This window comes from Neoarius graeffei, chromosome 5 (assembly GCF_027579695.1).
Source record: "Neoarius graeffei isolate fNeoGra1 chromosome 5, fNeoGra1.pri, whole genome shotgun sequence".
Lineage (NCBI taxonomy): Eukaryota > Metazoa > Chordata > Actinopteri > Siluriformes > Ariidae > Neoarius > Neoarius graeffei.
Window position 1 is genome coordinate 23,298,345 of NC_083573.1, and position 26,618 is coordinate 23,324,962.

At 43.1% G+C, this 26,618-nt stretch overlaps 1 protein-coding gene across 1 annotated transcript in view; it reads left to right on the forward strand.

Annotated features, from left to right (window-relative positions):
* The window catches only part of LOC132886222 (dynein axonemal heavy chain 5-like), a 768,703-nt gene that overhangs the window by 60,359 nt on the left and 681,726 nt on the right, over positions 1-26,618 (forward strand). Inside the window, exons 24-32 of the mRNA XM_060920790.1 lie at positions 251-452; positions 10,997-11,232; positions 11,369-11,587; positions 11,764-11,826; positions 12,427-12,665; positions 12,891-13,131; positions 13,204-13,403; positions 25,158-25,311; positions 25,467-25,630. Of these exons, the coding sequence (XP_060776773.1) occupies positions 251-452; positions 10,997-11,232; positions 11,369-11,587; positions 11,764-11,826; positions 12,427-12,665; positions 12,891-13,131; positions 13,204-13,403; positions 25,158-25,311; positions 25,467-25,630 (1,718 nt within the window). The remainder of the gene's footprint in view (positions 1-250; positions 453-10,996; positions 11,233-11,368; positions 11,588-11,763; positions 11,827-12,426; positions 12,666-12,890; positions 13,132-13,203; positions 13,404-25,157; positions 25,312-25,466; positions 25,631-26,618) is intronic.

A 26,618-nucleotide genomic window follows, 5' to 3' on the forward strand; every position in this document is an offset into this window, starting at 1 on the left:
AAGGCAACTAAGTAATAAAACACATGGCGTGTAATGTTATAGGAAAATAATCAGCAATGGGGTGGTGTGATGTGGCTCAATGTAAAGCTACTACTGTTACCACCTCAACTGTAAATAGTAGATCCCTCCATAAATCAACACATACTTTTGGTTTAATAAGGTAAGTTTATGCTTTTTATCAATTTGCAGTTTAATGAATGTTAGAGAAACACTTGATCTTTACAGCAGTGCTGCTTTTCCTCTGATACAGGATGTGACTAATGCCTTTGAGTGCTTCAGCCGATATCACCACATCTGGAGGAAGGACAGAGAGAGCACCATCCAGATGTTTGTGCAGGAAAACCCTCTGCTGGCAGACTTTGAGTCTCAGATCCTTTACTACCGAAACCTGGAGCTGGAAATCAATGCTGAGCCCAAGTTTATTACTGCAGGGGCATTGGCTTTATACACAGGTGAGCTGATCCTGATCACTTGACTGTGCTTACAGCCTGACCACTACAAATACATGAATATCGAATAAAGGCTTACCCCCCAGCCCCCCCCCCCAAAAAAAAAAGACATAGGGGAAACCATGGCTTTTGGACCAAAAGGTTGCAGGTTTGATTCCCTGGACCAGCAGGAATGGCTGAAGTGCCCTTGAGCAAGGCACATAACCCCCAACTGCTCTCTGGGCACTGCAACACAGCTGCCCACTGCTCTGGGTGTCACACCTGTGCGCTGTGGTACATGAATCAGATGGACTCTCGGGTGTACTCCGGACAACGTGTGTGCCAAGCAGACTCTCGCATGCATGGTGTTCTCACCTGCACAGAATTAAGACGCAATCAGTGCCATTATATAAAGCCTGTGTAAACACATGCTCACTGCAAAGTATTGCATTACATTGTGGACATTTTTACCGAGCCTTAGTTCCTTATTTGTATTCCCAGTTTCCTGACACCTGATTTCCTGTTTACTTGTTTCTTGATTCTGCCTGTGCCTGTGATGAACTGTTTGTGCCTTTCTCTACCTTTTGTATATTTTCTCATCCCTGACTTTTGCTTGCCAATTTGGATTGTTTGCCTGTTGTTTCTTTTATTAATAAAATGCTTCTGCACTGCATCTACCAACCCATCCCTGATAGAATACTTCACCAAACTATGGATGTGGTAGAAGTTTACCAGCACACCCTTCCACGCCACTTCTGAATTTCCGTACCTCAGCCCCTAACCATGTTTTCCCAGCAGTGTGTTGGATTTGCCACCCCGGCACCCTATGATGGAGTGCATCACCCTAGGGGATTCAGCCTGCAGTGTGACTTTTTTTTATTTGGACCTTGAAGAACCCAAGCCTCCAGAACCTGTCTGGGTAAGCTGCATGAAAAAAAAAATTTTTTGGGGGGGGGAGGCTATCACATCTGAGACGGGCACAACAGCAGAGGAGGCCGTTGCTCCAGAGCTCCTCCCAGTGGCCAATGCAGTGACAGCAGAGGAGGCAGTTGCTCTGGAGTTCCTCCTTGAGGCTGTCACTCCAGAGCCAGTCTCACAGCTCGTTCCACAGTCAATCCCTGAGCCAGCACCTGAACCAGAGCCAGGACCAGTGCAAGAGTCCGTGCCAGTGCGAGTCTATGCCAGAACCAGCACCAGAGCCAAAACCTAAGCCAGTGCCAGTGCCAGAGTCAGCCCCATACTTGGTGCCAGTGCCAGAGTTGGGGCCAGTGCCAGCACAAGAATCAGAGCCAGTGCCAGAACCAGCACCAAAGTCAGAACCAATACCAGAGTCTGAGCCAGTGCCAGCACCAGCGCAATAATCAGAGCCAGAGTTGGAGCCAGAGCCAGCGCCACTGCCAGTGCCAGAACAAGTGCCTGAACCAGTGCCAGTTCTAGAACCAGTACCAGAGGACAATGGGGCAGCCTCTGCCGTAGAAGGCTATGAAGATGTCGTCATTCTCCTACTGCCCAGCTATGAAGATGTCATCATCCCACTGCCCCCTGGTAATGAAGATGTCGTCTCATCGCTGGGTCCTGACTGTGACCTGAATGATGCGCAAACAGAGCTTGAGCCCTTGCCTGAGTCCATTTAAGAGTCCAAGTCAGGTCCAGAGCTTGAGCCCGCATCCAGTCCAGAATTTGAGTTCATGTCCAGTCAGGAGTCCTGGACCAGTTCAAGGCAGGAGCCTCTGTTCAGTCCGAAGCCCAAGTCCTGTCCAGAGCTTGAGCCCATGCCTGTGTCCAGTCCAAAAGCCTAAGTTCTATCCAGAGCTTGAACCTATGCCTGTATCCAGTTCAGAGTCCAAGTCATGTTCAGAGCTCAGGTCCGTATCCAGTCCAAAGTCCAAGTCCTGTCCTGAACCTGAACCCAAGCCCCCACTTGAGCCAAGAATCTGGTGCCACGTAGGCTCAAAGCAGCGTGCCAATGGCATGGTATCAGGCCCTCATCCCAGGGGCCAGGAAAGATGAACTTACGCTCCCAGCAGGAGCTCTTTGGGGGGGGGGTTCTGTCACATCTGCACGCTGTGGCACATGCATCAGATGGGTTCTTGGGTATACTTTGGACAACGCACGCACCAAGCGGACTCTTGCATGCGTGCCTTTAATGGCGGTCACCTCCACAGAATTAAGGCAGAATCAGTGCCAGTATATAAAGGCTGTGTAACCACATGCTCACTGCGAAGTATTGCATTAGATTAGATTAGAAAAAACTTTATTGATCCCTTTGGACGGGTTCCTTCAGGGAAATTAAGATTCCAGCAGCATCATTACAGATAAACAGAGAAAAGAAATAGAGAAAACTTCTAGATAAATTAAAATAAATTAAGTATTTACATATACAAATATAAAAAGAATAAGATATGGGGAAGAGAAGAAGGGGGGAAGAGAAGGGGGGGCGGCGGCAGGAGAGATATTGCACATTATATTGCACATTGTCCGGTATTGCTTATTGCTAGGCTACTGCTCCTCATCCTCTGTCCTCCTGTTACCCCCCCCCCCCCCAGAGAGGAGTTGATGGAGTTGAGGTCTGATGGCGTGAGGGACAAAGGAGTTTTTAAGTCTGTTTGTTTTGGAAGGAGCATTCTGTCACTGAACAGGCTCCTCTAGTTGCTGATGACGGTGTGCAGAGGGTGACTGGCATCTTCCATGATGTTCAATAGTTTGTCCATAGATCTCTTCTCTGCCACCGTCACCAGAGAGTCCAGCTTCATGGCGACCACAGAGCCGGCCCGCCTCATCAGTTTGTCCAGCCTGGATGTGTCCTTCTTGGATGTGCTGCCCCCCCAGCACACCATGGTGTAAAACAGGACACTGGTGACCACAGACTGATAGAACATCCACAGGAGTTTCCTGCAGATGTTAAAGGACCGCAGCCTCCTAAGGAAGTATAGCCTGCTCTGTCCCTTCCTGTATAAGTGATTGGTGTTGCAAGTCCAGTCCAGCTTGCTGTCCAGCCACAGCCTGAGGTACTTGTAGGAATCCACAGCCTCCACCTCAACTCCCTCAATCAGAACTGGTCATGACCTTGGTCTGGACCTCCCAAAGTCAATGACCAGCTCCTTGGTCTTCGAGGTGTTGAGCTGCAGATGGTTCCTGTTGCACCACACAGCAAAGTCCCTCACCAGGCTCCTATACTCCTCTTCTCTGTCGTCACTGATACACCCAATGATGGCTGTGTCATCGGCAAACTTCTGAATGTGACACAGCTCCAAGTTGTAGCAGAAGTCTGCGGTGTACAGGGTGAAGAGAAGAGGGGCCAGCACCGTGCCCTGGGATGCTTCAGTGCTGCTAAATCTCAGTGTCAGAAATGATGTCCTTCAGCCTGATGTACTGCGGCCTGTCAGTGAGGTAGCTGGAGATCCAGGTGACCAGGCAGGGGTCCACTCGCATCCTGTTCAGTTTGTCCTGAAGCAATAGGGGCTGGATGGTGTTGAAGGCACTTGAGAAGTCCAAGAAGAGGATCCTCACTGTGCCATTTCCCTTATCCAGATGCGAGTGGGCTCGGTGTAGCAGGTAGAGGATGGCGTCTTCCACACCAACACCTGCCCGGTACACAAACTGCAGACAGGGCATGTTGTACCTGGGGTCTGAGGAGGCTGAGGAAAAGCCGCTCCGTCTTCATCAGATGTGAAGTGAGTGCCACCAGTTGGAAGTCGTTCAGCTCGCTGGGCAGATTCTTTCTGGGAACTGGAACGATACATGATGTCTTCCAGAGGGTGGGCACTCTCCCCAGCTGCAGGCTAAGGTTGAAGATTTGTTGGAGTGGTTCACCCAGTTCAGCAGCACAGGTCTTCAGTAGTCAGGGACACACCTTGTCCGGGCCTGCTGCTTTCCCGGGGTGAAGCTTCCTCAGTTGACCTCTCACCTGGTCTGCAGTAATGTTGTGTTGAGGAGGGGGAGGAGGGGGCTGCTATGATGACTGGGGGGAGGTGTGTTGAGGGAAGAAGGAGAGATGGCTGCAGTGAGGGGGGGGGGGGCATGGGCTGGTTGAACCGATTGAAGAAGTCATTCAACTCATTCGCCCTCTCCACTGTCCCCTCAATGACTCTGGTCTTTGTATTGTGGCCTGTGATGGTTTTCACACCTTCCCAGACCTCCCTCATGCTGTTCTCCTTCAGCTTCTGCTCCACCTTTCTCCTGTAGCTGTCCTTAGCTTCCCTCACACAGCGTTTTACCTCCTGCTGTGCTGCTTTAATTGCTTCCCTATCCCTGCTCCTGAAGGCGGCCTTCTTCCTGTTGAGGACAGCTTTGACTTCCTGTGTTACCCATGGCTTGTTATTAGGGTAACGCCATACAGTCTTAGCAGGGGAGACCACGTCTGCACAGAAGTTAAGGTAATCCGTCAGACAGTGTGTCAGCCCCTCTATGTCCTCACAGTGTGGGCTAAGCAGCACATCCCAGTCTGTGATGTCATAGCAGTCTGAGGGCATCTTCCATTTCAGGGGACCACCTCCTAATGGAACTAGTTGTTGCAGGCTGCCTTTTAAACAGGGGGGTGTACTTCGGCTGTAGAAGAACCAGGTTGTGGTCAGACTTCCCTACAGGGGGGAGGGGTGTGACTCTGTGTGCATCCCTCACATTAGCATACAGCAAGTCAATGTTATGTTGTGGACATTTTACTGTTCCTTGTTTGTCCTCCCGTTTTCCTGATTTCTGATTTCCTTTTTCCTCATTTCTTGATTCTGCCTGTGCCCATGGTGATCTGTTTGTGCTTTGTTCAACCTTTTGCATGTTTTCTCATCCCTGGCTTTTGCTTGTCAATTTGGATTGTTTGCCTGTTGTTTCTTTTATTAAAAATAGGTACCCTATGGGGCGGCACGGTGGTGTAGTGGTTAGCGCTGTCGCCTCACAGCAAGAAGGTCCTGGGTTCGAGCCCCGGGGCCGGCGAGGGCCTTTCTGTGTGGAGTTTGCATGTTCTCCCCGTGTCCGCGTGGGTTTCCTCCGGGTGCTCCGGTTTCCCCCACAGTCCAAAGACATGCAGGTTAGGTTAAATGGTGACTCTAAATTGACCGTAGGTGTGAATGTGAGTGTGAATGGTTGTCTGTGTCTATGTGTCAGCCCTGTGATGACCTGGCGACTTGTCCAGGGTGTACCCCGCCTTTCGCCCGTAGTCAGCTGGGATAGGCTCCAGCTTGCCTGCGACCCTGTAGAAGGATGAAGCGGCTAGAGATAATGAGATGAGATGAGATGAGGTACCCTATGGGGCGGCACGGTGGTGTAGTGGTTAGCGCTGTCGCCTCACAGCAAGAAGGTCCTGGGTTCGAGCCCCGGGGCTGGCGAGGGCCTTTCTGTGTGGAGTTTGCATGTTCTCCCCGTGTCCACGTGGGTTTCCTCCGGGTGCTCCGGTTTCCCCCACAGTCCAAAGACATGCAGGTTAGGTTAACTGGTGACTCTAAATTGACCATAGGTGTGAATGTGAGTGTGAATGGTTGTCTGTGTCTATGTGTCAGCCCTGTGATGACCTGGTGACTTGTCCAGGGTGTACCCCGCCTCTCGCTCATAGTCAGCTGGGATAGGCTCCAGCTTGCCTGCGACCCTGTAGAAGGATAAAGCGGCTAGAGATAATGAGATGAGATACCCTATGGGTACATGTGGCTCCTGCTTATAAATAAAATTGTTTTCTGATGCCATGTCCATACAGTAAATATAGCATATACAGTCAAGCTGGAAAGTCTGCACACCCCTTTCCCCTTCTCCACATTTTATTACATTACATTCTACAATATATTGAGTTAATTTTTTTTGTCACAGAATTCTACACAAGATAGCCCATAATGACAAAGTGAAAGCAAGTTTTTTAAAAAAAAATATGCAATTTTATTTTGCTGACAAAAATAGGTTATTTAGGGGTTACATATCTGTACACGGCGGCACGGTGGTGTAGTGGTTAGCGCTGTCGCCTCACAGCAAGAAGGTCCTGGGTTCGTGCCCCGGGGCCGGCGAGGGCCTTTCTGTGCGGAGTTTGCATGTTCTCCCCGTGTCCGCGTGGGTTTCCTCCGGGTGCTCCGGTTTCCCCCACAGTCCAAAGACATGCAGGTTAGGTTAACTGGTGACTCTAAATTAACCGTAGGTGTGAATGTGAGTGTGAATGGTTGTCTGTGTCTATGTGTCAGCCCTGTGATGACCTGGCGACTTGTCTAGGGTGTACCCCGCCTTTCGCCCATAGTCAGCTGGGATAGGCTCCAGCTTGCCTGCGACCCTGTAGAAGGATAAAGCGGCTAGAGATAATGAGATGAGATGAGATATCTGTACACACCCTTAGCCTAATACCTGGTTGATGCACCTTTGGCAGCAATTACAGCTTCAAGGCGTCTTGGGAAATAAGCTACGAGCTTGGTACATCTGTTTCTGGACATTTTTGCCCATTCCTCTTGGCATATCCTTGCAAGCTCCATCAGGTTGGATGGGGAGCATCAGTACACAGCCATTTTCAGCTCCTTCCACAGATGTTAAATTGGGTTCACGTCTGGGCTCTGGCTGGACCACTCAAGGACATTCACAAAATTTCTCCAAAGCCATGCCTTTGTTCTCTTGGCTGTGTGCTTTAGGTCACTGTTATGTTGGAAGGTACAACCTTCGCCCCAGTCTGAGGTCCAGAGTGATCTGGAGCAGGTTTTCTTCAAGGATCTCTGAGGTGCATTCATCTTTCCCTCTGTCAGGACTAGTCACCCTGTTCCCACTGCTGAAAAACATCCCCACATCATGATGTTGCCACCACCATGCTTCACTGTAGGGATGGCATTAGCCAGGTGATGAGCGGTGCCTGGTTTCCTCCAGACGTGAGGCTTGGTATTCAGGCCAAAAAGTTCAATTTTGGTTTCATCAGACCAGAGAATCTTGTTTCTCATGGTTTGAGAGTCCTCTAGGTGCCTTTTGGCAACTCCAAGCAGGCTGTCATGTGCCTTTTACTAAGGAGTGGCTTTCCATCTGGCCACTCTACCATAAAGGCCTGATTTGTGGAGTGCTGCCTGGATGGTTGATCTTCTGAAAGGTTCTCCCATCTCCACTCTGTCAGAGTGACCCTCGGGTTCCTGCTCACCTACCTGGCCAAGGCCTGCCTTCCCTGATTACTCAGTTTGGCCAGGCAGCCAGGTCTAGGAAGATTCTTGGTGGTTCCAAACTTCTTCCATTTACGAATGATGGTGGCCACTGTGCTCTTTGGGACCTGTAAAGCTGCAGCAATTTTTCTGTACCCTTCTCCAGAGCTATGCCTTGACACAATCCTGTTTCTGAGGTCTGCAGATAATTCCTTTGACCCCATGGCTTGGAGTTTGCTCTGACATGCACTGTCAACTGTGGGACCTTATATGGGCAGGTGTTGGCAATCTCCAGTCATGTCCAATCAATTGAATTTACCACAGGTGGACTCCAACTAAGTTGTAGAAACATCTTGAGCAGTATCAGTGGAAACAAAATGCACCTCAGCTCACTTTTGGGTGTCATATCAAAGGGTGTGCACACTTGTGTACATATGAAATTTTACATTTTGATTTTTAATAAATTAGTACAAATGTCTAAAAAAACTGCTTTCACTTTGTCATTATGGACTATTTTGTGTAGAATTTTGTGACAAAAAATGAACTCAATCTATTGTAGAATAAGTCTGTAATGTAATAAAACGTGGAGAAGGTGAAAGGGGTGTGCAGACTTTCCGGCTTGACTGTATACATGTTATCAATTATACTAGTCTAATCTTTTGCAAGCATCACCAAGCTGTGAGTAGCATCAGGGCTTGTAGTATTTTGGTTACCAATTTTGTTTACTGTGTTTTGTTCAAAAATACAGTGCTGTGAACTATATCTATTTTCAAAATAGTAAGAAAGCATTTGTTCATGAATTGTCTTTGAAGCATTATTTAGTACTCATGAGCACATTTTGTTTCAGAAGTGTAGTGTAAAGACTCTAAAATAAAAAATAAAATTAAAGCGAATAGCAGAAGTTTGATATAGTTTTTTCAATATATCTGTCAAAAAGCTTAAAAAAGTTACAAAACCTTTCATTTGACCTTTCAGAAGGACTAAACAAAAGCTGTGATAATGAAAAGGGTAAATTTTCTTAAAATAAACACCACATATTTGATATCAAATGACTGGTGAACCACGAAGTGAATTTCATTTATCTTTTTATCTGCCAATTTTATCTTCTGATACTACGAAATTATAACAAGGTTTCTCTTATTTCGTTTCTGGTTCCGATTGGTTCTGAAGTTTATCAAGGAGTAGAACAGGTAATCGAACTTGATCAGGATAAGTGCTGATGGGTTACGAAGTTTCGCTATTGTTACACTCATTCTTACAACATGATGACACAGTGGCTTTGCCATTCGTTCTTGTGTACCTTTGATAACGCGAGATCAACTGTTCGTATCGCGAGATCACGATTCGCTGTTCTGGCGACTGTAATGCGTATGCGCTATTGTTACACTCATTCTTACAACACAATGACGTTGTGGCTACTACCTCGCTTCGCTTCTATGAGGCAGTAGCCACATTAAAAACGCTTCTGCACTTGCATCCATCTACCAACCCATCCCTGACACTGGGTATGTGTGCTCATATCCCCAGATGGATTAAATGCAGAGAAAGAATTTCAGTGTGCTCAAATGTACATGTGATGAATGAAAAACAAAAATACACACGCCAAATATGCTAACTGATATATAAGGATATATAGTATCAATCAAAAGTGTGGACATACCTATTCATTCATACCTAACTCATTTGTTTCTGTGGTAAACAAAAAATTTAAAATTATGTGGTAAACAAAATAGGTTAAAACCCCCAAAATGTTTCCTAATTTAAACTCCTTAAAGTAGCCACCCTGATGACGTGTTGCAAACTGGCATGATCTTACACTCTAAAAAATAATGGGGCCAGTACCGGTTCTTCAGGGCGATGCCATAGAAGAACCTTTTTCAGGGCTTCAAAGAACCGTTCATGCAACAGTTCTTTAAAGAACCATTTAAACCATTTGTTTGAGCAGTGAAGACAGATTTGTGTAAACATAGCCTATGTGCATTGACCAGCAAATGGTAAGAGAATGCCAGGCTCTGAAGAACCATTTCCAATGTGAAGAACCTTTCGCATAATGTAATGGTTCATCACAGAGTTTTGACTCTCCATGGAACCATCCAGAGATTTGAAGAACCACTGAAGCACCTTTATTTTTTAGAGTGTAACCAGCTTCATGAGGTAGTCACCTGAATGTTTTTCATTTCACAGGTATGCCTTGTCAAAAGTTAATTAGTGCAATTTCTTGCCTTCTTCATTTGTGATCATCAAAAAGTAAATAGGAAATTAAAAAACTATCCTATTAGATAACTGTAGCAATCCATATTATGTCAAGAACCTCTGAAGTAAGTAAAGAGAAACAATAGTCCATCATTGCTTTAAGATATAAAGTGTCATTTAATTCATAAAAATACAGAAAAAAACATTTGAATTAGACGGCATGTCCAAACTTTTGACTGGTACTTTATGTTGAGCTAAAAATTGAAATTGAGGGGAAAAAAATCCCCTCACCCATTCATCTTGTTGTGCCAGGTAGAATAAAAACCTAAGTTCTTTCTTTCTTTCTTTCTTTCTTTCTTTCTATTTACGTATTACCCTCTTGGTCACTTTCTATGCTTATTTTCTTGCTTATTTATTTCTTAAATTGTCTACTTATTTTTATATATGCTTCTGTATTTCATATACATTTTTTTATTTTATCACATCCTAAAATATAGCCTTGGATTTTAAAATAATGATTGTGCATAAATACAATAATACAAATATACTTGTGGGTAACAATGCAAATTAAAGAAATGAAATTGGCACATGTTCATATGATCACATAAATGATATTTATCATTATATCACTTTTATAATCATTTTAGGTTATAAAAGTGTATGAATAGTGTATGAATCTTGAATTATGAAATCTTTTTTTTCTGAAAGAAACCAGTTTAAAGGCTGAAGCAATGGCTGTGAGTCATGAATTTAAAGTTTGTCACTTTTTAAAAATTAAATAAGTAACATTATTGAGTCAACAGAAATAATATTTTCAAACATACAAAAATATGAATAAAAATTGTATTCAGGGTAAGATGAATTTTTCAGGCTTGAATTTTTATTTTGTATGACCATGTGCATCTTAACTGGCTTTCAAAAAATGTTACCAGAGAGGCCAAGAAATCTCAGAAAATGCTCACTGTATTTAAAGTGCTGTTTTATGAGAATAATTTATATTGAGGAAGTAAATCACTCAAAAGTGAGCCAACGCATGCTGTTGTTGATAATAATAATAATAATAATAATAATAATAATAATAATAATCAGTTTTTACATTTTTCCCACTTTTGATTTTTCTCTCTCTCTCATTATGCACATATACCCTAACTACAAATAATAATAAAAAATGGAATATTGTACAATCCTTATGGCTTCCATTGAAAACATATTTAGCTTATTGGGAACAGGAAATAATAGTCACTGAGATTTGTGATCCACATGATACTAATGAAGTTTGGTTTCTTCCGCTGAAAGCTGATCTTAAGCTGGCCCTCACAACCGAGACAAAGAGCTGGATCGTGGATTTTGGCCGCCACTGCAACAGGAAGTACTGCACTGAGATGAAGCAAATCCTGGCATTTGTGGATGAGGCTGGGAAGAAGCTGCACTGGAAAATCAAAGACCTGGATGACATCCGAATTGCCATGGCAACACTCAAGGAGATCAGAGAGCAGCAGATCTCCATTGACTTCCAATTGGGTCCCATTGAGGTAAACACCAAAACAGGATAAACACATTTCAAAATGCAATTTTGTAAAGGCACACTTAAGAATATTGTGTGTGTGTGTGTGTGTGTGTGTATATATATTATCATCATCATCCACTGGCCTGTTCTTATCTCCTCAGGAGTCCTACGCCATGCTGAATAAGTATGAGCTCTCGGTGGCGAAGGAGGAGACAGAGAAGGTGGATACGCTGCGATATGCCTGGGAGAAGGTGTTGACTCGGAGTGCTGAAGTGCAGGATGAGCTTGTTTCTTTGCAGTTCAGTTTCCAGGAGGAGCTAATCAGCAATGTGCAAACATTTGTAGACGACTGTGAGCATTTCTATGGTGACTATGAGAAGGTCAGTTGAATGAACTGATGCATTTGTCTACTGTAGCATCAGAACAGATTAAGCACGAAAGCTTTTGAACTCTAAATACACTGTAGTAATTGTAGTAACCTTTTTTTTTTTTAAATCCAAATTGGAAAAAAAACAAACAGAATTTTTCCTTACACACTGTTTTGTGGTATTTCTAGGATGGACCCATGGTGGTGGGTTTGGCTCCCCAGGATGCCAGTGACAGACTCATCATGTTTCAGGTAAAGTCACATGACCATGATCACTTTAGCTTTTATGAAAACATTATAAACATGTTTAAATTTGCTGTTATAGTCTTGGGGTGGGGGACAGTCCATATTAATTACATTTTGGAATGGGATGTGCAACAAGTACAGTGGGTGTGATGGTCAAGTGTCAACTTAATTTTGGCCATATAGTGTACATATGAGCCCAGTTTGTGATCTCACAAATCATTAGCAGATGGTGACTTGATAACTGGAAAACTGCATGCTAAACTAACTAAATATTTCTCTAACTTGGCTAAAATTAATGACAAAATACCACAACAAGGTGTTGGTCCACGGAGGGCAACAATTACAGTTTTATTAATTAAAGAATGATGCATTGTCATTTGTTCATAATCACATTTAATGTTGTGAACTACACTTTATTGATGTTAAGCACATTCGTAATTTATTGTGCATGAACAGGAATTTGCCTTTATTAACTCAACACTTAAATAACTCTGCATTATTTTAATGGCTAAAAATGACACATAAATTGATCCATTGCAGTGCTGTCAGCCTGCAAATGATGATAATTATCTGTCTTCTTTTTCACGACATTGATTTTCATATCAGAACCACTTTGACAACCTCTACCGCAAATACATCACCTTCAGTAGTGGGGAGGAGCTCTTTGGTTTGCCAATTACCCAGCATCCTCAGCTTCTGGAGATTAAAAAGCAGCTGGCACTTCTGCAGAAGCTCTATGGCCTTTACAACAGCGTCATCGACACCGTCAATGGTTATTATGACATCCTCTGGGCCGATGTTGACATTGAGAAGATCAACAGTGAGCTCCTGGATTTTCAGGCACGGTGAGTGACCAGAAAATCACTCTATTTTAATGTAATACAAGACAAATATAAACACATGCACAAGCCTGTTGAACTTCTATATGAAGAAGTATTTTATACATGAGATGGAAGTCTAAAAATAATGCTTTGTATTAATAATCATACATATTTTGAGCTGTTTAGAATGCACAGATGAAAAAATCTAAGTTAGAAAATGGACAGTTATTTATAGTAATTTCTGTACAGATGCCGTAAGTTGCCACGCGCCCTCAAGGAATGGCAGGCCTTTTTGGACCTAAAAAAGACCATTGATGACTTCAGTGAGAGCTGCCCACTCCTAGAGCTGATGGCCGACCGTGCCATGATGCCACGCCACTGGAAAAGGATCACCGAGCTTACGGGCCATACCTTTGAGGTGGAATCTGATACCTTCAAGCTGTGTAACATTATGGAGGCACCTCTGCTCAAGTACAAAGAAGAAATTGAGGTGAGACCTCATTTTTCCTAGCTCCTAACAGTATTTTAGGACTGTTACATCATTTTTGGTTTTGTATGTTAGGATATCTGTATTGGCTCCGTGAAAGAGCGAGACATTGAGCAGAAACTGAAGCAGGTGATTGCCGAGTGGGACAGCAAAACGTTCGTGTTTGCACAGTTTAAAAGCCGTGGAGAGCTGCTGCTGCGTGGAGACAGCATGTCTGAAATCATTAGTAGCATGGAGGACAGCCTCATGGTCCTGGGATCACTCATGAGCAACAGGTGAGAGCAAAAAGTCCTAATTGTGACCTAATTGTTGTTTAGAAACAAGACCTAATTAAGAGTCATGTAGAACTCATCTCATCTCATTATCTCTAGCCGCTTTATCCTGTTCTACAGGGTCGCAGGCAAGCTGGAGCCTATCCCAGCTGACTATGGGCGAAAGGCAGGGTACACCCTGGACAAGTCGCCAGGTCATCACAGGGCTGACACATAGACACACAACCATTCACACATTCACACCTATGGTCAATTTAGAGTCACCAGTTAACCTAACCTGCATGTCTTTGGACTGTGGGGGAAACCGGAGCACCCAGAGGAAACCCACGCGGACACGGGGAGAACATGCAAACTCCGCACAGAAAGGCCCTCGCCGGCCACGGGGCTCAAACCCGGACCTTCTTGCTGTGAGGCGACAGCGCTAACCACTACACCACCGTGCCGCCTCATGTAGAACTCATCTCATCTCTCATCTCATTATCTCTAGCCGCTTTATCCTGTTCTACAGGGTCGCAGGCAAGCTGGAGCCTATCCCAGCTGACTACGGGCGAAAGGCGGGGTACACCCTGGACAAGTCGCCAGGTCATCACAGGACTGACACATAGACACAGACAACCATTCACACTCACATTCACACCTACGGTCAATTTAGAGTCACCAGTTAACCTAACCTGCATGTCTTTGGACTGTGGGAGAAACCGGAGCACCCGGAGGAAACCCACGCGGACACGGGGAGAACATGCAAACTCCGCACAGAAAGGCCCTCGCCGGCCATGGGGCTCGAACCCGGACCTTCTTGCTGTGAGGCAACAGCACTAACCACTACACCACCGTGCCGCCATGTAGAACTCTTAATTAAAAAAAGGTATAAATTAATTTATAGCTGGCTGCTATCGCCCACCCTCCTTTTATGTAAGAATACATAAAAATCAGGAATAATTTTTGGCATCCAGATAATCTTTTTTGCTGTTAAAAGGGATTTTTTTTTTAAACTTTTGTTCAACCAAGAATAACAGCACAACCAATGGTCATAAATAAAAACGAACAGATTGTGGCTCAGAGATCAGGGCTGGTTTCTTTTAGCGCCCAACCAATAAGCAATTTTTGGCACAGATACTGATTTTAAAAAAAAGGCCTGTGATTTCTGATATTATGGCCCGACAGCCACCTCTCGAAAAAAAAAAAATCGGCACAGAGCATGAACCTGATGGAGCAAAAGCTTTGAGTCCTGGATGGACTCATTTCTGTTTTGCTTTTGTTGAATTTTTGAACATGCATGGCCTGAATAAGCATGAGCTTGGAGTCGAGGCAAAATTCTGCCTTTCTCCCAAGTTTGCCTCCACACCCTTACACACTGGGTTTGACATGTAAACACATTGCTAACATAGGCTAGCTAATAAATGCCAATGATGAAACATTGCTCTTTAAGATTAGCTTGCATCTTAACTTGATTAGCTAGCTTAGCATGCTACTTCAGTTGATGCTTAGCTTGCATGCTTGGTTGTTGAATTTTTGTGTGAGGACTTTTGTTCAAGTGACAGTTAATATTATATAATTTGCTCACAGCTTGCCTGCAACCCTGTAGAACAGGATAAAGCAGCTAGAGATAATGAGATGAGAATATAATCTGCTCACATAATATAATCTGCTTGTGACAGTCCTGGCACATGATGGCAGCTCATCAACTGAAGCCAAATCCCAGGAAGACTGAGCTCACATTACTAACCTGGGGCGGGTCTCCCAAAAGGCTCTTAATGCTAAAAGCATCTTAACTAGGGGATAGAGTGTTAATTGTGCTGCTCGCGCTACCATTTAACGATGATCTTTGTGTTACGATGCTTTTGGGAAACTCAGGCCCTGTCCACACGGTAATGGATTCAGGTGACTCCGATACAATTGCTTATTGTTTAGGCCTGGCGTCCACACGGCACCAGCGTTTTGGGTGCCCAAAACATCCACGCGACAACGGCAACGAGATGTTATTTAAAAATATATCGCGTCCAAATGGGCAACAATCAGTAAAATATCAGGTCCATATGGCAACTCAACGCTTGCTGAAAACGATGCAATACACATGCCACACCTCTAGGGGCGCTGTAAGACGGTCCTTTCGGAGACAACCAGAACAATAGAAGAAGTAAGGACGCATGCGCATAAACTATTATGCGCGAGACTTCATATTAGCCACAAAGTCAGGAAAATCTGTTCGTAAAATTACATTATAATGACCAAATACAATGAAAAGTATTTTTCCAGTCTCACCTGTGAAAGGTAATCCCATGTGATCTCGTTTGGACGGCAAACCTGTTGGTACAGTTAAACGCAGCTAATCTTTATTCTCCGCTTTGACCTCTCCAATATGGCGGTGAGGATGACGTATGATTCTACGCGGAAGGCGGCGTCTTTAATGGTCCGGAATAAATTGAATACTACACGTTGATGGATTAATTTGTTGTTTCTCACCTGTGAAAGGTAATCCCATGTGATCTCGTTTGGACGGTAAACCTGTTGGTACAGTTAAAGGCAGCACATGAATCTTTATTCTCCACTTTGACCTATCCAATATGGTGGCGAGGATGACGTATGATTCTACGCGGAAGGCGGCGTCTTTAATGGTCCGGAATAAATTGAATGATACACGTTGATAGATTAATTTGCTCCTCCACACCCTTTTTGAGGAATGTATTGTCGGACTTAAACCAGCATCTGAAGAGGTGAGATCGCTTCTTTTTTTCCCTATTTTTGCTGGCGGGATTCAGAGTCTCTCTCTCTCTCACTTTGCACCATTACACAATAAATATTCACAGTGAAAATATTTTGTAAGCGCGTTTCATGAACCAAGTTATAGGATTTGTTAACAACTCGCATCGCAATGAGAAGATCATTGGCGCTACTGGTGTTAAGAATCAGGCCATTTTATAAATGAATATTTTGCTGTAGAGCTGCAGTGTTTGTACAATTGCATGTTTTTGCTTCACTATTACTGTCACTATTCTGCTTCTTGCATTACTACTGTGAAGTAACACTGAACATAATAATAATAATAATAATAATAATATCCAAGCTCGTGTTTCACTCTCACTAGTGCTCTGTAAGGCTTTTTCCTGGTGATATTTGTTACACTTCTACCCGGCGTGAAGCACTCACAGTCATGTGGTTGTGACGTCATCATAAACAAATCCGTTCTACTCATCCAGACGACTTCACAACGGCAACGTTGCCAGATCTTTCCACTCTGGAACCCGTTCTCAAAAAGATTGCGTTTTGGGCACCCAAAACGCCGGTGCCGTGTGGATGCCAGGCCTAAACGATAAGCAGTTGTATCGGAGTCACCTGAATCCGTTGCCGTGTGGACAGTACTGACTTGGTCATGCAGGTTTCTGCTTTATACATGGTCTTTCTTTCTTTACCTTTATTTAACCAGGAATAATCCCATTGAGATTCAGAATCTCTTTTGCAAGGGGATCCTGGCCAAGAGAGCAGCACAGTCGATCCACATAAAATACACAATTGCGGGGGGGACTTTAAACAAATTGGCAAATCACATCATTACATTATAAATCACCAGCTGCATTCAGTTAGAGGACATGTGCATTCAGTAGTCAAATAGTCCTTGATCCTAGCTTTAAAATTTTCCATACTTGGGAGGTAATCCAATTTAAGATGACTCTGTAATTTATACCAAGACGTGGGTGTGAATGCTTTAAAGGCACTTTCACCAAAGACAGTCCGCATACGAGGAATGGCGTACATTATTAAACTATCAAACCGGAGACTACAGCTTTTGGTGGTGACTTTAAGAGTCAAAAGAGAACATAAATAAGGAGGGAAGTCACACAGGATGGCCTTATAAAGAAAACTGTGCCAGTGTTCCCATCTACGATTATGCAGAGAAGGTCAACCAGCACTCTCATATAGGCTGCAATGATGAGTACGAAAACCTGAATCCATTAATGCTTAATTAATCCATTAAAACCTTAATGCTGCATGATACACTGAATCCAACATTTTCAGAGAGGAAAGATTTGCATGCATGTATGTCACCGTAGTCAAGTATCGATAAAAAAAGTTGCCTGTATCAGGCTTTTTCCTCACACTAAAGGAGAAACAACCTTTGTTTCTATAGTAGAAACCCAGTTTAACAGAGTTTCTTTGTAAGACACTCAATATGGTATGTAAAAGACAGATTGTCATCCAAGTAAAATCTCAAGTATTTCTAGACTGAGACTTGTTCCATCACTTTCTCATTTTGTGTAACAATCTGACATCTGTGTTCCCTGATTTTGAAAAACATCATTTTAGTTTTGTCAGAATTGAGCACAAGTCTTGAGTAAGATTTTTCTGAATAATATTAAAAGCAGATTGCAGCTTTTCTGTGGCACTTGCTAATGATGAAGCAGAACAATACAAAATGGTGTCATCTGCATAAAAGTGAAATTTGGCATCAGTTAGGTTTTGACACAAGACAAATAAATAGTAAATAAAATGGGACCCAGTATGGACCCCTGGGAGACACCATTTTGAGTCAACAAATGATTGGAGGACACACCATCAACCTGAACATTGTGTTCTGCCACTCAAATAGTTACCAAACCATTTGACAGCTTTTGAAGACATTCCAATATCCCACAATCTCTGGCATAATACCGAGTGGTCAACCGTGTCAAAAGCCTTTGACAGATCTAAAAACAATGCAGCACAATATTCTTTAGAATCAATAGCACTTATGAGATCATTTAAGACTTTCATAGTGGCAGTGACAGTACTGTGATTTTTTCAGAAACCAGACTGCAATTAATTTAAAATGTTATTTCTTGTTAAAAAATCTTTCAACTGGTCACTTACACGGGGTGCAGAATTATTAGGCAAGTTGTATTTTTGAGGATTAGTTTTATTATTGAACAACAACTATGTTCTCAATCAAACAAAAAGACTCATAAATATCAAAGCTGAATATGTATGGAAGTTAGAGTGGGGTGTTTTTAGTTTTGGCCATTTTAGGAGAATATGTATGTGTTCAGGTAACTTTCACTGTGCAGAATTATTAGGCAACTTAATAAAAACCAAATGTGTAGCCATTTCACTTATTTATTTTCACCAGGTACACTGATATGACAACTCCAGATTTGCAAATAAACATATCTGACATTCAAACACAAAACAAAAACAAAATCAGTGACCAATATAGCCACCCTTCTTCATGAGGACACTCAAAAGCCTTCCATCCATAGATTCTGTCAATTTCTTTATCTGCTCACGACCAACATTGTGTGCAGCAGCAACCACGGCCTCCCAGACGCTGTTCAGAGAGGTGTACTGTTTTCCCTCTTTGTAGACCTCACGTTTTATAATGGACCACAGGTTCTCTATGGGGTTTAGGTCAGGTGAACAAGGGGGTCATGTCATTATTTTTTTTTACCTTTCAGACCTTTACTGGCTAGCCACGCAGTGGAGTATTTGGACGCATGAGATGGAGCGTTATCCTGCATGAAAATCATGTTCTTCTTGAAAGATGCTGACTTTTTCCTATACCACTGCTTGAAGGTTTCTTCCAGGAACTGGCAGTAGGTCTGCGAGTTGAGTTTGAGTCCATCCTCAACTCGAAAAGGTCCAACAAGCTCGTCTTTGATGATACCAGCCCATAGCAGTACTCCACCTCCACCTTGCTGGCGTCCGAGTTGGAGTGGAGCTCTGTGCCCATTACTGATCCAGCCACAGGCCCATTCATCTGGCCCATCAAGAGTCACTCTCATCTCATCAGACCACAGCACCTTAGAAAAATCAGTCTTAAGATATTTCTTGGCCCAGTCTTGACGTTTTATCTTGTGTGCCTTACTCAGTGGTGGTCGTTTTTCAGCCTTCCTTACCTTGGCCATGTCCCTCAGTATTGCACACCTTGTACTCTTTGACACTCCAGGAATGTTACAACTCTGGAATATGGCAGAACTGGATGCTAATGGCTGCTTGTTAGCTTCATGCTTGATTTTCCGCAGATCATGTGCAGTTATTTTGCGCCTTTTTTCCCCCCACACGCTTCTTTCAACCCTGTTGACTATTTGCAATGAAACGCTTGATTGTTCGGTGATCACGTTTCAACATCTTCGCAATTTCAAGAGTGCTGCATCCGTCTGCAAGACATCTCACAATTTTATACTTTTCAAAGTCTGTCAGATCTCTCTTCTGACCCATTTTGCCAGAGGAAAAGAGGTTGCCTAATAATTATGCATACCTGATATAGGGTGTTGATGTCATTAGACCACACCCCCTCTCATTACACAGATGCACAGCACCTGATATACTTAATTGGTAGTAGGCTTTCAAGCCTAAACAGCTTGGAGTGGGACAACATGCATTAAAAGGATGTTGTGGTCAAAATACTCACTTGCCTAATAATTCTGCACTCAGTGTATAAGCCTTTCTAAAACTTTGGCTAAAGCAGATAATTTGGACATTGGCCTATAATTATTGGGATTTGATCGGTCACCCCCCTTCAATAAAGGAGTGGCACATGCTGACTTCCACACACTAGGAATTATCCCAGTTTCTATAGTCAGACTGAAAATGTATGTCAAAGGTTCTGGAATATGTTCAGCAGCAATTTTCAAAAAATATGGGTCTAACCCATCAGGACCAGAGGATTTCTTGGTATTTAACCTAATGAGAGCATTGTATAAAAGCAAGATCAAAATTACAAGGTACATTTTCACCAGACAGAGAGTAATCCTCTTGACTCTTGTTGCATTTCCTGCTCAAACAACAAACCAGAAAATATAAAGTGCTAGTTCAAAGAATCTAACATACTTTTCTTGTCTATAATAATCTCATCATTCAGCATTAAAGTATTCGGAAGCATAGTGTCCCTTGTGCCTGAAGACAATGATTTAATCATCTTCCAGAATTTAGAAGGGTTGTTTGTGCTATCACATAATTCATTAACATAAAAATCTGCTTTAGCTTTACGTACTTGAGAGACACCCTTGTTTCTCAGATGCCTAAAATGTTGCCAGTCTGAATTACTTTTGGATTTTCTTGCAGTTGCCCAAACAAGATCTCATTCATGAATTATCTCAGACAGTTGCTCTGAAAACCACGGGTTGTCACATAATCTTGTATTTTCTAAGAGAAGCATATTTATTTATAATGTCCAACAATAATGATTTAAAATATTGCAATGCTATCTCGGGCTCTAGGGTCAAATTTACCTTAGTCCAATCACAGAGATAAAGGTCATTTAAAAAAAGCTTGTTCACAGAACGACTTAAAATTTCTCTTAAGTATAATACATGGTTTACACTTTGATAACCTTGTGTCTCTCACACAAGCAATTATGCAGTGATCGCTAACATCATTTGCAAAAACAGCAGAAGCTTTGTATTTCTGCAGAACATTAGTTAAAACCAAATCAAGGAGCGTTGACTTCTCAGGATGTTTGGTGTTAGGCCTAGTTGGTGAGTCTATAATTTGGGTCAAATGCGCTGAATCGCAGAAGCATTTAAAAGAATCAGATGCAGGAGTTACCAGTCCCAATTTAAGTCCCCTATTAAAACCAATTCATTGTAGTTTAAAGATGATAAGCAGACAATGAGGATAAATTATCCTTTGATGCAGAAGGATGATTTATCCTTCTGTAACATCCCGCAACTGATAACAGCTCTTCGTGAACTCAACTTTCAAAACAAGCAATTCAAATTGTTTAGGCACAGACTTGGATAATTGTACTGTTGCCTGAAAGGTATTTTTGATATAGATAGCCACCCCTCCACCTCTAGCACAGCGATCATTATGAAAGATATTATACCCATCCATATGTATATAATTATCAGGAGTGGATCTACCCAACCATGTCTCAGATAAAACCATAATATCAGCATTAGTTGATTTGGTCCAAATTCTAACCATATCAATTTTGAGCAGGAGACTTCTCACATTCATATGTACAAAACCAATACCAGACCTATTTAAAAAATCAACAGGAGTTTGTAGTGATCTCACATCAGGCGCAGGACCTGGATTAGGCTGCACATTTCCCGACAGCAACATAAACATAATAATACATTTCAACATGTGCATATAATGAAAATGCTTCTTGATTTTCTTAGTGTCACCACTCATAGTGATAGGCCAAGAGCTGCTTGATGGGATAAAACAAACAGTTACTTAGGAGAAGGCGGCTTAAAAAGATGTTTAAAGTTTTTGTGTTCTGAAACCAGGCTCATGCCAAACATCCAGCACCCCTGGTTGCCGACAAAGTCCTGTGCGCAGCCAGTAACCTTTAATCGTGATAACATGTAAAGTGTATAAAAGGAACTGTTACAGTCACTCACTGGGATCTCCCAGTCAACTTCATACTCTGAAATTGTAGACAAACAGAGCAAAGTCAGGAGGGCATGAAAAATACTTGCCATGATGGAGTTGGCACAGGTACAGAGCCAGAGGGATGGAGATGGCCTGCAGAGCTGGAGGGATGGAGGTAGGCCTCGGGCTATAGAGCCGGAGGGATGGAGGTAGAGGCCTCGGGCTATAGAGCCGGAGGGATGGAGGTAGAGGCCTCAGGCTATAGAGCCGGAGGGATGGAGGTAGAGGCCTCGGGCTATAGAGCTGGAGGGATGGAGGTAGAGGCCTCGGGCTATAGAGCCGGAGGGATGGAGGTAGAGGCCTCGGGCTATAGAGCTGGAGGGATGGAGGTAGAGGCCTCGGGCTATAGAGCCGGAGGGATGGAGGTAGAGGCCTTGGGCTATAGAGGCCTCTAAAAAAACAGCAAATGCACGTGACGCCACGAGGTCATGTGATATTTGTTTATCTGCCATCTTGGACGGCATGGCCGCGCATAGAACTTAGACGAACCCGTCCTAATTATCAAGTGTGTGGGAGTAGATCTTTCGAGAATGGTTATATCTTGTTCAGCATTTGGTTGTTACCAATAGACAGGGCCAAAAGGAGGGCCTGTCATTTTATAGATTCCCCGCAGACGAGGAGAGACGCTGTTTTTAGTCACTGCACACTTTATTGGACCATTGGGGTCTTTTCAAAATATTAGTTAGAACTTGCTGTATAAATTGTAGTATACTGCACTACCTATCACCAAGTTGTGATCAAAAAAATATAACTGGTTTTCACATGGATGTGTAATATTAATGTTCTTAATACAGGGATGCAAACGACGCGCCTTTTAGCGGATGCCGCCTTTTTCACGGCTGAATCGTGCAGATCCGATTTTTTTTTTTGGGGGGGGCGTTGGAGTGTCTGAATAATTTCATCAAAGTAAATTCTGTATTAAAATTACTAAATGAGCAAATGCCGTTACAGTCCATGAAACATAGGAAGTATAAGTATGAGAAGAAAACAGTAAATCAGAAAGCTGCGCACATTTGCACAGCTTCCGCGCAAACGTGTGCAGCTTTCTGATTTACTGCTTTTCAGACAAAAACATACATATTTACAACCCTGTCATTATCTGGAACTGAGTTTAGATTTCGAACATTCTTACAATAAAACGTCCTGGATAGTCTCTTTATGATAAACGTCTTAATGCCACTTACCCGTGAGGTTATCAAGTAGACATTCTTCTTCGGAACCTTCCAGAGGTATAGTTGGGATACCCATCCCGCAACAAAATATTTATAAGCTTCCAGGCTCTTGTAAGCTTTGAGGGCTTTGCCAGTGTAACACGATTCACGATTAACAAGAAAATTGTAAATGTTGTGGTAGGCCAGATCGGGCAAATCGCCAGCACTGCAGCTCTGAATTTCCCTTAACAAGGATTACGGCAAGTTGTAGGGATCTGCAATCCCCAGCCTGGAACACTTTTCCACGTAACGCTGCCTCACGTCATCTTCAAGATGCTGAACAAACTTAGACAAGTTATCGCGCGATGTAGATGGGGTATTTTCTGAATTTTCTTGGGGATTACTCCCCGGATCCATTACGCTCGCGCAAGGTAAACAATCCTGAAGCCGTCCAATATGGCGGAGTAAACATGGACGGGTCACGTGACTGCACATCCTCTATAGAGCCGGAGGGATGGAGGCAGGCCTGCAGAGGAGGTAGGCCTCGGGCTATAGAGCTGGATGGATGGAGGTAGACCAAGAAGATGCAGATCTCTGCTGTAGATTCTTAGCTAAAATCAAGCCCCACAGCAGATAATTGGTCTCAGAATGCCTTACTACTATACTACTGCAGTTCTCGGCTGAAAACTAGCCACACTGCAGCAGCTCCTAAAGTCACCGAGGAGGCTTTCTATGGTAGCCTATAGTAGAGGTTAATCCAAGAGGGTAACTAGATCCAGCCCATGGAGTAGTCAGACATGCAGAGAAGGATAGCTTCCCAAAACAGACACAAATTTGCCCAAGTCCACAGAGCTTGCTGTAAACTTCCAAGGGAAATCCAAGCAATGGTAAATCAAGATACTAAAGCCCAATAAAAACTATTAAAAACAGACAAACACTGAACAGAGACTCCAGATATGCTGCCATCTTGGATTGGGGGAGGAGCCAAAAATGATTATTTTTATTCATGGCTTGTTCACACTTGCATCTCAAGATTGGATGACTTCTTGCATATCTGCCCCCTACCATCCAACCTAGAATGTAGCTGAACAGCTTGTTTTCAATCTCTCCAAATTCTTCCACTTTCCCTCTGCTTTCCCTCCATTTTCAAGCTTTCCCTCTGCTAGCTTCCTGTAGCCAACACTTTGTTTTGACCCACCACCCTTCAAGGTACAAGCAAGACATGCATCATAACTATTCTCAGAGCTGGCATGAATTTCACCTGATTGTTCAAACAGCTGTCACTGTCTTCACACAAAGACTAAAGACCTACCTCCTTAACAAATTGAATTGAATTACAACTTAAATAAAATAAATAATAATAATTAACAACAACAAACAAACAAACAAAATGGCCCTTGACATCCACAATGGTATTTTTCGATCCTGGCCTGTTTGACTAGCATGAGGATATGTTTTTAATGGAAGACCACAAAAGTACTTCTGCAAGTCCTCACATTCAGTTTTGTGACCAGCTGTTCCTTATACATATATTGTATAACAATGCAGTTTTGGTGAACCTGTGTAAACTGTGAAGTGAAACCTGGCATGGTCTTGTAGCCCATGTTCATCAAGGTGCGAGGTGTTGTGCATTTTGAGTTTTGATTTTCTCCTCACCACTGTTATAAAGAATGATTATTTGTTTTGCCTTAGCCTTCTTTCCTGTCAGTTTGAACATGTCTGGCCTTTCTCCTGGCACCTCTCTCAACATTGCATTTCCTCCTTTAGAACTAATACTCACTAGATGTTTTTTTTCATACCATTCTGTGTAAACTGTAAAACCCCAGAAGACAGCAGCTTCTGAAGTTTTCTGATTCCCTTCTGAATCCAACAACCATGCAGTGGTGAAAGTCACAAAGTTCACAAAGATTTTTTTTTTCTCTCATTCTCATGTCTAATGTGAATAATAACTGAAAAGCTTGACCTGTATCTCTGTGATTTTATGAATTGTGCTGTTGCCACATGACTCACTGTTTGGATAACTGTATTAATGAACAAGTGTACAGGTGAGTGTGTGTATATATAATCATATATATAATAAATCAGTTATAATAAATCAGTTCAATTTATATAGTACCTTTCTCACACCCAAGGTCATATTTGTAATATTATGTCCTTGATGGGTGTATCTACTAAACTGGTTACACAGTGTATGATGCCTTCACAAGCAACCTTACAATGAAAATAATTTTCACCCCAAACACATTTTCAGGTACAACACTCCATTTAAGCCTCAGATCCAGAAGTGGGTGCAGAATTTGTCCAATACCACTGACATCATTGGGAACTGGATCACAGTGCAGAACCTATGGGTCTACCTGGAAGCTGTGTTTGTGGGTGGAGATATAGCCAAACAGCTTCCCAAGGTGCTTTGCAGTTTTCTAATTCATCTTTCATAGTTCTGTGCATACCCATGTTTCAAAATTATGTCTCATGGGTACAAACAAGAAGATCTGTTTTAATGCTTAATATTTTAATGATATTCTGCCAGTAATGCTTTTTTGCCACATACCCTCCACAGGAGGCCAAGCGTTTCTCCAACATCGATAAATCCTGGGTGAAGATCATGACACGGGCGCATGAGATGTCCAACATTGTGCAGTCATGTGTCGGTGATGAGACAATGGGTCAACTTCTTCCTCATCTGCTAGAGCAACTTGAGATATGTCAGAAATCCCTTACTGGGTATGCATTTATTTTCTTCTTTTATCCCTTTGATCCCATTTTCCGATTACCCCCCCCCCCCCCAAACCCAGTGTTTTATCCCTTAAAGTGCCTTCCACTACCTTCAATAGTTCTGGCAAATGTCCAATCTTTGAAAAATAAGACCGACAAGCTGCAAGCGTGTGTTTCCTCAATGCACGAGTTTAGGGACGCTTGTGTACTGGCTTTCACAGTCATGGCTGACTGATACAGACTCAGATTCTTCTGTTTGCATTGATGGATTCGGTGCTCCAGTTCGATTGGACCATGACCCAGGGGGGACGGGGAAGTTGCACAGTGGTGGTGTCTGTCTGTACATCAACCCCAATTGGTGCAATAATGTCACTGTGCGCGAACAGATATGTCTACCGGATATTGAGTTGATGTCTATGTCTGTCAGGCCTTACTATCTACATCGGGAACTCCCCCAAATATTTTTAACAGTGGTATACATCCATCCCAAAGTGAACAGTAACACAGCAACTGACGTCATCTTCTCTGTTCATCAAAAATTCCAATCCATCTCTCCTGATGCCCCGTGCCTCTTCTTGGGTGATTTTAATCATGTCAACTGCAAGAAGACATTGAGTAGTCTCATCTCATCTCATTATCTCTAGCCGCTTTATCCTGTTCTACAGGGTTGCAGGCAAGCTGGAGCCTATCCCAGCTGACTACGGGCGAAAGGCGGGGTACACCCTGGACAAGTTGCCAGGTCATCACAGGGCTGACACAGAGACACAGACTACCATTCACACTCACATTCACACCTACAGTCAATTTAGAGTCACCAGTTAACCTAACCTGCATGTCTTTGGACTGTGGGGGAAACCGGAGCACCCGGAGGAAACCCACGTGGACACGGGGAGAACATGCAAACTCCGCACAGAAAGGCCCTCACCGGCCACGGGGCTCGAACCTGGACCTTCTTTTTTTTTTTTAAACTTTGTTTTTTATTAGATCTTTTACATCC